The sequence below is a fragment of the Triturus cristatus genome, chromosome 4_2, assembly GCF_964204655.1.
Source record: "Triturus cristatus chromosome 4_2, aTriCri1.1, whole genome shotgun sequence".
Taxonomy (NCBI): domain Eukaryota; kingdom Metazoa; phylum Chordata; class Amphibia; order Caudata; family Salamandridae; genus Triturus; species Triturus cristatus.
In genome coordinates, this window is record NC_140586.1 from 154,255,925 (window position 1) to 154,269,248 (window position 13,324).

Here is a 13,324-nt window from a genome sequence, read left to right on the forward strand (position 1 = left end):
CACGCCGGTTTCCTGTGCGTGAAAACTAAACCGTGGTTTGCATACTCACTTCCGCTTGCCTTGACGTCACGACGTTCTATACTGAACGCCCTGGGTCTGAGGAGAATTTCATCCACGTTACTTCACGATATTTCGCCGCGCTGGATAACAACTTCAAAAATGCTTAGGTGAGTTTGATAAGTTGAAATTATTTGTAGCATCATAACACGGACCTACTGTCATTTATGCTTTTGCCATGGACATCTGTGGAAATAATGTAATTTATGTTCTTGATGCACTAGGAGTTATTTCCCACAGCCTGGGGCCATTTCTGTCCAGGACTGCCCTGGTTGTCCTGGACAGGACGCACACCGGTGGGAGTGGCATTCGAGGCGGTGCCCTAATGGCCATTCCCCCAACTTCGCATATGCACAGCGGTATTCATAACGTGAATATACATAACTCAGCTGACTAGACTATAATATGTCATTGAAATGTATGAAGTAGTACTACTACAGTACATTTTATTTTAAATATGCCAGCATTTTATTGTTAGAAATCTATGGAGCCACAGTTGTGAGACACACTCATGTCAAATGTTGATTACTTGATGGTCCATTGTAGACCTTACAGGGCTGGATCCAGTGACATTTAAATAAGTGATTTTTTTTGGGGGGGGGGGGACACATTGAGCCATATTTAAAAGTGGGTATTTCTAAAATGTTTAAACCCGAGTTTGTATGTATGTCTGCATACATATCTATGCATGTATCTTTAGATAGTGATGTAAGCCCACATACATCCAAAGCACATTTGGTTGTATGTGTGTGTTTTGTACATAATACTTATCAACAGTGCTATAAATAGGATGGGAAGGGTGGGATGGGTCTCTGAAAGGAACTTGACTAAAGAAGGTAACTCAGAATCCATTTAAAGAGGCGTGGTCAATGTAATTAAGAGCACGGATTAAAATTCTGTGCATCACACAGTGTGCACCTTGGACAGTATTTGGGTGCCTCTGCATCCAGGCAAGTCACACAACAACAAACAAATATGCCTAAAACAATCCAGACCAGTGTGCCTTACCAATGCTTGTTAGCTATATCGGATAGATGAATAACAATGATTTTGTTGTGAATAAGTTGAAATTAAAATGTTTCAATTCTAAAAATGTGAGACTGAATTAAAGACAATCCTAAGGTCTGTGGAAGTGGTGGTGGCCTTCTGAGTGTCTCAGACACTCTCGTCCTCCCCTTCACATCACCTTCTTCTGCAGTCTCTCCCTTAAACACTTATGCCCTTTCCCGTCACCCCTTTCTCAAATTCTGCATCTGTATATTTCACACTTTCCTACAATTACAGTTGACACATTTGTGAGATTGTGAACACTGCAGAGAAGCCAATGATTGGATGTGCATATACAGTGGCGTAACGAAACTTGAGGGGGCCCCCCTGCAAGGTACGCGGATGGGTCCCCTCCGGACTCAATCAGAAGCTCTCCGGCGGAAGTGCTGTACTGAGGGGGCCCCCTGGAGCTTGCGGAGCCTGTGTTACGCCCCTGTGCATATATCCTGCACACCTCTAGGACCCAGCTCTCAATCATGCTCCTTCATAAACACCCACACTCAACCTGAACTCACTCAGGCACCTGGAGGCAACTCAGTTCAAACTATGCTCTATAGAAGAGACATATGCTGCATACAAAACTACAGAAACACAACTCCTTGGAATAAAATAAACTTAGGGAAAGTAAAATGAATTGTGAAATGTAAACAGGGATTGCATCGTTGATAAGCAGTACCGTAAGGGGTTTTATAGTCATTGTTAAGGAGATGAATATAGAGCCCCATAGGGACCCACTTCAAAGTTGATTTTCAATTACTGCTGGATCTAAGTCCCAACAGACCTGGCCCACCTAAAACCCTGCTCAGTAACTGTTTATATACTACGGGAACAGGGCTTGTAACGGGTCATCAGAAAGCCAGCAGCGTATCATCACCGATTTCCTCAGCCATCAAAATATCTGAATCACCATCTCTTGGGTGGCTCATAGGGCTTCTTAAAGTATCAGCACTGTGATATATATATATATATATATATATATATTACCTACTGGCGGTCGCCAGTAGGTAGTTATAGTTAGGACCACGTTTCCATAGGAAAACCTCAACATTCTATTTTGAATAACTTTGGCGCCGGTCGACGAATCCTCGCGAATTTCTCAAAATAGGTGGGGCGCTACGCTCCGCTCCTACCCTGAAAGTCTCGGGGGGATTCGTCAAGCGGGGCCTGAGATAAAAGGGGGGTCCCAAAACGCGTTTTTCCCATGCATTTTTCCATAGGACCTTTAGAACGAGCTACAGCCCGAACGGCTGAACAGAATTACTAGAAATTTGGCAGAGAGGTAGTCCCTAGGTCAAGGAAGTGCCTTTTGTAGGTTTGGTGTAAATCTGTTCAGTAGATTCTGAGAAAATAGCCTTTAAATCAATATATATATCTGAGCCCGCTTACGGTACGCTTACCGTACGCTTACCGTAAGCTTACGGTGGCGTGCGCGAGCGCGATTCTGATTGGCTCTTAGATCTTAGTAAACATTCGAATCGGCCGAAACCAGGAAGCGGCGTCCGCCATTTTGTCTCTCGCACTGAGTGTTGTTTATCAAACATGATGGCCAAAAACATGTTACGGGGCTGTTTTGACAACTCCCTCCCACATAGTCATGTTGAGGGAGTCCCCAAACATCCCCCAAGAGCAAAAACGGTTTTATTTTTTTTTCGGCAATTTCGCGGGGTACGCTTACCGTACGCTTACCGTACGCTTACCGTAAGCTTACCGTACGCTTACGGTAAAAAAATAAAAATAAAAAAAACACTATCCACACTTACCCCACCCCCTGTGCTTTTGGTGGCCGCAGGCCACCAAATGTGCAGGGCTTATTAATAGAGAAAAAAAACGTAATTTTGGCAACATGAAATTATAAAATCGAAATAAAAAAAACACTATCCACATTGACCTCACCCCCTGTGCTTTTGGTGGCCGAAGGCCACCAAATGTACAGGGCTTATTAAAGTTGATAAAAACCGTGCACGGAACGAACTGCGTTAAGTGGGCGCGCACGCCACAAATGGCGTAAAGTAACTTAGCATTTAAAAAACCGTACAAATTCACTGAAAAAACCATAGGTTTCACACACGTTATAGTTAGGAAATAGCATTTAAAAAACCTTGCTAATTCACTGAAAAAACCATAGGTTTCACACATGTTATAGTTAGCTGGACATTTTACTGATAAAAAACCAATGAAATTCCCCCGTTATAGTTACTGTAGGCAACTATAACTCACGCGACCGTAATCCTCTGCTGATGACATATGTGTCTTTATGAAAAAAAAATATTTGTAATATATGTATAGCTAAAATTTAATGGAAGAAGATATGGGCAAATAAGTGTCTAAATACAGTATTAGCATCAGCAGAGGATTGCGGTCGCGTGAGTTATAGTTGCCTACAGTAACTATAACGGGGGAATTTCATTGGTTTTTTATCAGTAAAATGTCCAGCTAACTATAACATGTGTGAAACCTATGGTTTTTTCAGTGAATATATATATATATATGAATTCCAATCCTGGCGGCGGCGAACAGTCAGGCACAGACTCCGTGAAATTGTGGCAAAAAGTGAAAATTTCATCCAACAAAGGTTAGACGCGTTTTGGCGGCGTACCGCCTTGGTCACTACGACTAGTACACAAAGATTTGACAAATAAATACACTTTAGTTAGTCGTCAAGGCAACCTCACAGAAGTGATCATAGACATAGAAGATCACTCATTCAGTTTCAACATGACAATGCAAAAACCTATGAGGAGGGCGAGAAAGCGTGTGCCAAAATAAAAACTTTTCTCGAATACAAATTACATTAAAACACAGACAAAATGTACATATATTAATGGCATACATGTAGAATGTAAGAAAGATAGAGAGAATAAATAAAATAGGGAAACTGAAGGTAGAAGCAGGCAAATGCCTGTATATGATTGTGTCCTGTTCTCTTGCGTAGACATAGAAGAAAACATGAACGCACCTGCAAGACCCTGATGTAGTAATGACACCTGAGTAAAGGGATGAAGCTAGTATATAGGATAAAGTTGCAAATGCCGTGAAAAAGGTATATAGACTGAAACGGTAATTCTCGCCCGAGTTCAAACCCAAAGATGTGTAAACTATGACCGCTAGTGCTATTTGGAGTGAGGAATAGCATAGTAACAAAGTAGCTCATGAAAGGATTAAATAATCCTCATGTTAATAGTGAAAAGGTAACGTGCTACTAAGGTCGGCTGGTCGTAAAGCTTAAAGGGAACTGGGGGGGAGGAACAGAGGTATCCTTAAGTAATGGCAATGGATTTCAAGTCTGCAAACTGAGAGTTAAACCCAAGTGGGCTCACGGTGTAATAACCGTACCTAGAAATCTAGACAGTGTATGTGACATGCTTCAAAAAAAGGGGGGGCCTCAGAGGGCGTTGTCATCACGGTAAGAGACGGACATTCAGTAAAAAAGAAAAAAGGTTGCTTAAGAGAATATAAAAATACAAAAAGAACTAATATAGGCTAAGCCAAACTTGAAGTGTCCTAAACCTAACAGGGTATTGGAAAAGAGGACGGGACAAGCAGCGAGGGACCTAATAAAGATGTACAGTTAATGCTTCATCCGCATTCATTCCATTGGGGATTTTGGAATTGTAAAGGATGATGTAGCGTGATTCAAGTCTTCTGAGGGCAAGTTGTCTATTGCCTCCCCTGGGATTTTTGGGGATGGTGTCTACCACATAGAAGGAAAGATCTTGTGCCTTACCGCTGTGGGCCGTGTTAATATGTCGAGCAACAGGGTAGGCGGGGTCATTGTTAGTAATAGCTCTTAAGTGTTGTAGAATGCGTATGTGCACTGGGTGGATGGTGCTGCCCATGTAGATTTTCCCACACGTGCAAGATAAAACATACACAGCGAAATCAGATTTGCATGTATAGTGACCTCTGATAGTATAGGGGGATTGCCTAAATGGTAACATGACCTCCTTAGTATTGATGCCGTGCCTGCATGCCTTGCACTTCGTGCATTTGTAGAAGCCTCTGGGTGATTTGAGCCAGGAGCCCTCTTTCTTAGTTCTACAGGGGGCGTTTTTTACTATCTCTTGCCTCATAGATTTGGCTCTCCTGAAGGTGATTTGAGGGTTTTTTCTTGAGATAGTTCCAATAACAGGGTCATTCCTGACTGAGTTCCAGTGTCTGTATACTATTTTTCTCAAATGAGCGTGATACACATTAAAGCCTGTTATCAGACGGGGAGTATTCATAGTAGAACATTCAGAAACTTTTGTTGTGGTGTCTGTCTCAGAGGCCAAAAGCTCTCTACGGGTTTTACTCGCTGCTTTGGTTATAGCTTTTGTAAGTGTTTTTTTGCTGTATCCCCTAAGGGCTAATCTGTTGCATAGCTCTCCTGTTGCTTTATTACAGCTGTTATTGGTGCTACAATTACGCTTCATGCGGAGGCATTCGGCGTAAGGTATACTTTCTTTTAGAAAGGTTGGGTGGAAACTATGTGCATGTAGTATAGCGTTTCCAGCAGTAGGCTTTCTGGAAGTTTTGGACTGTACCTTTTCTCCCTCAACATATACCTCTACGTCTAGAAAGTGTATGCTCGTTCTACTCATGTTACAGGTAAAGCTGAGATTTAGAGAGTTGTTGTTAATTACTTCAGAAAAGATTTTAGCACTCTCTGTGGATCCTTTCCATATTATAAAAATGTCGTCGATATATCTGACATACATCTTTACTTGTTCTGAAAACGTGACACTATGCGCTGCCATGAGTACCTGCTCCTCCCACCAGCCCATATGCAAATTAGCATAGCAGGGGGCGAAACAAGTACCCATGGCAGTGCCTTGCAGTTGTTTGTATGTTAAGCCATCAAAGATGAAAACATTATTATCCAGACACATCTCAGCCATATGCACAATCATCATAGTGTGCTGAAACATATTTATAGGGCTTTTGCCCAAGAAATGTTGTAATGCATTCAGTCCATATATATATTCACTGAAAAAACCATAGGTTTCAGGGGCGTTCTAGTTAGCTGGACATTTCCCTCGTACAAAACCCTAGAAATTCCCCTGTTATAGTTAGTTCAGCTAACTATAGCTCGCACCCCCGCAATGCACTGCTGATGACATCACATATTACATCACTCATGACATGGTCAGTGACATCACTGATGACATCACTGATGACATCACTGATGACGTCATCCAGTGAATGTGTGTTTTTCTTAAAAGTTATTATGTTTTATATATTTATAGTGAAAGGCCTATGGAAGAATGAGTGGGTGTATAAGTGTGTGAATGGGTGATTTTCTAGGTGCGTAACTGACTCTATAAGTGAGTCATTAAATGTATCTTACTGCAGACTAGTGACTAAACTGTGTGAATGTCTGTATGTGTCTGTGTTGGTGTATAAGTGGCTGCATGGTTTTGTGAATATTTATATGAGTGTCTATATGGGTTATTGATTGGTTGTCTGAGTATCTGTACGGGTGCCTGAGTTTTTGTGTGGGTAGGGTGTGTGTGACTCTGTGCATAGATGTGTGAGTGGGTGATTCTATGGTGCATGGTTTTAAGAGTGCAACTGTGATGGACTGTATGGTTGGGTGAGTGTATGTATGAGTGTGTTAGTGATTGAATGTACATCTCAGTTGCACATGTGTCAGTAACTACATATGTGAAAGGCAGTATATATGTGTGTAAGAGTATATAAGTGGGTATATGTGAGAGTGTGTGATTGTGAGACTGCCTGTATGGATGAGTGTGTGCTTGTATTAGTAATTGTATAAGAGTGTCAGAATTTGTTAGTATTTTTATGAGTAAGTGAACTTGAGTGTGTTTAACTGTATAGGTGAGTAAATTAGACTGTGTTGAATTGTTTGCACAACTGACTAGGTGTGTCAGTACCTCAATGGATGATTGGCAGTGTGTGAGTGTCTATATAGGTGTATAAATGCATATGATAGTCCTGTACAGAGTAACTAAGTATGAGTGACTGTACAGGTGAGTGAGTGGAGGTGTATGTAGACCTAAGAGTCAATGAGTAGGTATGTAGTTATTGGTATTGGAGTATCTATGGTTTTGAGAATGGCCGTCTGAAATTTTGAGTCGGTGTATCAAAGGTTATATTAGGGTGTGAGAAGATGCACTAATTTATCATATGGATGACGTCATCAGTGATGTCAATAGTGATGTCATTTGAGATGTCATCAGGGATGTCATCAGTGATGTCACTGACCATGTCATGAGTGATGTAATATGTTATGTCATCAGCAGTGCATTGCGGGGGCGCGAGTTATAGTTAGCTGAACTAACTATAACAGGGGAATTTCTAGGGTTTTGTACGAGGGAAATGTCCAGCTAACTATAACGCCCCTGAAACCTATGGTTTTTTCAGTGAATATATATATATATATATATATATATATATATATATGTGTGTGTGTGTGTATATATATATATATATTTATTTATTTTTCCATGCTAATTTTTCATGTGTACTTGTTCTAACCGAAGCCAGCATGCAAGGGTTAAATTTGTGCGGTAAGGTAAAATCATATTGAGGAGACCTCGTGCCTATTAGGAGTTGTTTCTCTGTGTAAAGTAATTTACGCATGCAGTCGGTAAGCATTTATTAGTACAGTTGCACTGGATAACATGTTATTGGACCAGATTGATCTCCACTGCCATGGCATAAATATATAATATAAATATTATTAAGATCTACTTCCAGTGCAGTCATTTAGCAATGTGTGGTGATAGCAGCAGCAGGCGTATCAGGCAGCTGAGCGTTCCTCTGAAGAGAGCAGTGGCACGCTGCGTTCCATGGAGATGTTCTTGCTTGTGCTGGCCGATGGATCTCATATGGTTGACCACATGGGTCTACTCTAGCGCTCAACTAACTCTCGTTCTCTTTTCATGCAGGTTTTCACACGATACGGGAAGTGCTACACCTTCAATTCGGGTCAGAACGGGAAGTCGCCTTTGGTCACCCTGAAGGGTGGGACAGGAAATGGCCTGGAATTAATGTTGGACATCCAGCAGGACGAATACATGCCAGTTTGGGGAGAGACAGGTAAAGACCAATCTTCTTCCCCGCTTCAGAAGATGCCACCGTCGGCCTTCTTTTAAATGCCCCAAATGTACCATTCGATGATCCTTTCAGACCTTTGAGGACCCCCTTTACATTATCAAGGCAGAGAGCCATAGAGAGCATGAGGACAGGCATGGGATTGGCTGGTCGTAAGATGACCAACCAAGAGAAGCATGTAGAGCCCAAGAACGGTCAGAGCTTAGAGAGCTGGGAGAGCAGGCCATGAGGGGTAGGAGACCAACCAGGCTCCAGCAGTAGTCAGACCCTGCCTGGATGGAGAAGGTGGGCATGACGGCGGGGAGACCACCCAAAGCTCAGGAACAGTTAGAACTCAGATAACTGGAAAACATGGACATGATGGAGAGGAGGTCAACCAGAGCCCAGGAGTCGGCCGATCAATGTTGGTTGGAAAACACTGCCACGAGGTATATTGCTCCTGCATTGCATGCATTCTAATGCGTGATGCTTATATTAATTCTTTATATTCATCAGGGTAAATATAGTGGCTTGAATATAATAGTTCAAAGGGATAGGCCGACAAAGTACAGGTCAAAATTATAATAACGTATTCACCATGATGATGTAGTGGTAGGAAATATGGTGAAGATGACCAATCAGAGTTCAGGATGTGGGCTGATGGATAACACTAATTGGAAATCTTTGATTATTACTTTAAAATGGACACCAAATGGCGGGAGACTTTTGTTGTCCTGGTCTTGGATTCAGTGGCGGCTAGAACTTCATCCACATGTTCAAGCTCCTACTTTTCTATCGTTTTTATCACCAGAGGTGACCCCTGAAGCCATCAGGTGGCAGCCATTCCCGCCATCCTAAAGTAAAATAGCAAACAGGCAAGCTTAAGCAAAACAAGTTAAGAATTGCTTCAACCTCGAATTCCACCATGGAAGTCATTTAGGGGTCACCAGAGGTCGCAGCCCTGGCTTGCCATTTGCTGCCCCTAGCACTGACTTTGCGACCCCTGGCCTCAGAGGTGGTAAATTCAGAGCCAGGAACACAGGGGCAGCTGGGGCTCTGCTCTCTTTATTTTCTGACGATTTCTTATTACACTAATAGTGAATAAATAAAGGGGCAGATCTATATTGGAGATGCGCCACTTTTACGCCGCCGTTGCGTCACTTTTGTGACGCAGCGGCGGTGTAAACCCTGCGCCACGTTGCGCCATATTTACATCGTGACGCATCTATGGAGATGCGTCACGATGTAAAGCCCTGCGCCACGTAAAACCTGCGTCAGGTTTCACGTGGGCGTGTCGTCAGAGGGGGGGGCGTTCCGTCGCAGGAACGCCCCTGAAAAGTGACTCAGTCAAATCTATAAGATTTGACTGAGTCACTTTCCCAACGCTAATGCGCCAAAACCCTGCGCCTGCTTGAAGCAGGCGTAAGGCTTGACGCACCATGTTAGGGATAGGGTAGGTTGGAACAGTGCTGGAGTTGCGTCGCGCTTGCGACGCAACTGAAGCACTGCGCCAACCTTACGCCATCGGATGCGTCACGCATCTGTTTATTCCTGCGCCATGATGCGCCGCATTGTAAATGCGGCGCATCATGTGTGGCGCAAGGGTAAACTTGCGTGACGCATCATTCCTGGCGCATCCTTGCTGATTTGCAGGGATGCGCCAGGAAACATAAATCTGCCCCAAAATATATTATTCACTACTAGTGTCATAAAAATGGAGTACAATAAGCTGGAATATGCCCTTCCATGGCAACTGAGGTAAGTAAAAAATGCTTTTAAATGTATGTGTGTGTGTGATTGCAGGTGAGCGTGTGTTTATGAGTGAGAGGGTGTATATGTGTGAATTTGTGTGTATGTGTAAGTATGTGTGTGGAAGTAAAAGTGGAGATCAGAGGGCATGTGATGTCACTCCCACTACCTCTGGCATTTCGATGAATTGATGTCCATGAATTTCATGCTCAGACAGCTCCTCATTCTCCCGCTTTTGTCAAAACTGCAGACAGGTAAAAGCTGAAACTGTTTCCATGTAATGCTGGTTGCAGGCACCTGTGTGATACCACTGTCATCTGTACCAGCGCCTTACACAGTAGGTTGGGCCATGACACTATGGAAATTGTCTCTCTCTCTCTCTCCCCCTCTCCCCCCCTCTCTCCCCTCTCTGTGCCTCTCTCTCTCTCTCTCTCTCTCTCTCTCCCTCCCTCTCTCTCTCTGTCTCTCTCTCTCTCTTCTCCCGCCCTTCTGAAGTGTGGTTGAATATGTGGCCACTCTTTGGCTGTTTTGCCTTCTTCTGGGACTATAAACTCATGAGGTGGGCAGGTCCTGTTTACATGATATATTTTGCTGTTTTACAGATGAGACCTCCTTCGAAGCCGGCATTAAGGTTCAGATTCACAGTCAGGACGAGCCGCCCTTCATTGATCAGCTGGGATTCGGAGTGGCGCCAGGATTCCAGACCTTTGTATCCTGCCAGGAGCAGAGGGTATGGTGCTAAGGGGGCTGTGCCTAGGTGTGAAATGCATGGGTATCCCTACTCCCAAAGCAAGCAGGGAGAAAAAAAACCTTGTTTCCAAGTCCTGCTATGTCATTCACCTTTATGGCCTTCAGTTTTCTGTTACTAGTAAGTTGTAACCACCCTGCCCAATGTTCCGTAACCTTCTCTGTCAGTGTGTCCACACAAGTCAAGAGTCCTGCATCGCTCTGGTGTGTTTGAGGTTTCTCCTACTTAACGACAGTGCTTAATTTGAGCTGGTTGTTTTGAGTGCTTAGCACCAGCAATTAATCAACAACAACGGCGCTTTTCAAGAGCACCAGTTAAGGACACATTCATTTATGGTAGGCACAAGGAGTTTAAGTGATTTGCCTAGAATCACAGGATGTTCCCCAGTTCCGAAGTCGGCAGCTCTGGCCATTGTGCCACATCCTCTCCCCACTTTTATGGTTAGTAGTTGGTTCTAATTTAGGCGGCACTAACAGAAGTAATGGCTGGTGCATGCTGCATCCTGACGAGAGCCCCAGCACTTATTTTTTTACAAATTACCCACTGCTTAACGAATCACTGAGAGAATATCGACAGACAGAATATCGAGCTACAAAAATATCAATGTCAAGAATATCAAAGTTCTATGTACATAATGGTAAGTACAAAAATATTGAGGGAAAAAATATCGTTGTCAAAAATATCGTTGTTAAAAATATCGTTTTTTTTTAATGTTTAAAAAATAATGTAAAAAAAGTAAATATTGCATATAATTAAAAGAAACATAGTTACAATTATTTTAAAATGTTTACAATTCTAACTAATACATATAATGTAAAAATAAAATATTTTAATAACTTATACATTGTTAAAAAACCTTAAAAAAATTATGAATACATATATATATATATACACATACACCAATAATATAAATAAAAATATATATAACAAATTAAAAAATTTCAATATTTTTAATCTTTTTAAAATAAATTATACACTACATTAACTAAAACATTAGAGAAAATATTGGATAGCGGAGGGGATAAAATTACTATTCTCACTCCAGAGTGGGTAACAGTAGGGAAAATGTTAGATAGCGTAGGGGTAAAAATTACCACTCCCACTCCAGTCAGTGCAACAGTAGGGAAAGTGTTGGATAGCGTAGGGTTAAAAATGACTATCCCCAATCCAGAGACTACAATAGTAGGGAAAGTGTTGGATAGCGTAGGGGTAAAAATTACTATTACCCCTCCACTGAGTGCAACAGTTGGGAAAGTGTTGGATAGCATAGGGGTAAAAATTACTATTCCCACTCCAGAGAGTGAAACAGTAGGGAAAGTGTTGGACAGCGTAGGGGTAAAAATTACTATTCCCACTCCAATGAGTAAAACAGTAGAGAAAGTGTTGGATAGCGTAGGGGTAAAAATTACTATTCCCACTCCAGAGAGTGCAACAGTCGGGAAAGTGTTGGATAGCGAAGGGGTTAAAAATACTGTTCCCACTCCAGAGAGTGCAACAGTAGGGAAAGTGTTGGATAGCGGAGGGGTTAAAATTACTAATACCACTCCAGAGAGTGCAACAGTAGGGAAAGTGTTGGATAGCGAAGGGGTAAAAATTACTATTCCCAGTCCAATGAGTGCAACAGTAGGGAAAGTGTTGGATAGCGTAGGGGTAAAAATTACTATTCCCACGCCAGAGAGTTCAGCAGTAGGGAAAGTGTTTGATAGCGAAGGGGTTAAAATTACTATTCCCACTCCAGAGAGTGTAACAGTAGGGAAAGTGTTGGATAGCGTAGGGGTAAAAATTACTATTCCGACTCCAAAGAGTGCAACAGTAGGGAAAGTGTTGGGTAACTGTAGGGAAAGTGTTGGATAGCAGAGGGTTAAAATTAACATGCTTATCAAATAAAGAATTATTTAAATTAAATAACAATTTAATAATTAACAATAAATTAATAATGAATACCAATAAATACATATTAATAATTACTTCCCGCCCGATTCCCCTATAAACCCACAACCCGCTCCTAAAATAAATTAACACAATTAATATAATTATCAATTATCAATTAATAAACATTTTTTACCAATTAATAATTAATTAACAATACATTAATTATCAATACCAATAAATACAAATTCATAATTACTTTAATATAATTAAATTACTTCCCACCCTATTCCCCTATAAACCCACAACCCGCTACAGAACTAAAATGCAAAAATGTATTAAAAATAATTATTAATTCCTAAAAAATAGTATTAAATTCACTATAATTAAATTACTTCTCACCTTATTCTCCTATAACCCACAACCCACTACGGTACTAAAACGCAAAATTTACTTTAAAAAAAATTACTAACTTCTAAAAATGTAATACATATATTTAAACAAAAATACACTACTTAACAAAAATATAGAACACATACATATAAAATACATACTAAAATACATAACACTAATATAAACATCGATATTATTAACAACGATATTTTTGCAAATGATATTACAGACTTCGATATTAACAAAAACAATATTTCTTACCTTCAGGTCGATATTCTGGTCATCGATATTCTTGATGTCGATATTCTGTCCCTTAGATATTTCCAACTCAATATTTCTGTAGGTCGAAATAAAAAACTCGATAAATGTATGTGCACCCTGCTTAACGAGGTTGTTTGTTGCTGTGTAGTTGCAAGAATGACTTAT

At 41.3% G+C, this 13,324-nt stretch overlaps 1 protein-coding gene across 3 annotated transcripts in view; it reads left to right on the forward strand.

Moving 5' to 3' along the window:
• Positions 1-13,324, forward strand: part of ASIC1 (acid sensing ion channel subunit 1) — a 590,058-nt gene that overhangs the window by 546,109 nt on the left and 30,625 nt on the right. For all 3 annotated transcript variants that reach the window (XM_085600875.1, XM_085600877.1, XM_085600876.1), the window contains 2 exons: positions 7,995-8,145; positions 10,491-10,618. In XM_085600875.1, the coding sequence (XP_085457001.1) occupies positions 7,995-8,145; positions 10,491-10,618 (279 nt within the window). The remainder of the gene's footprint in view (positions 1-7,994; positions 8,146-10,490; positions 10,619-13,324) is intronic.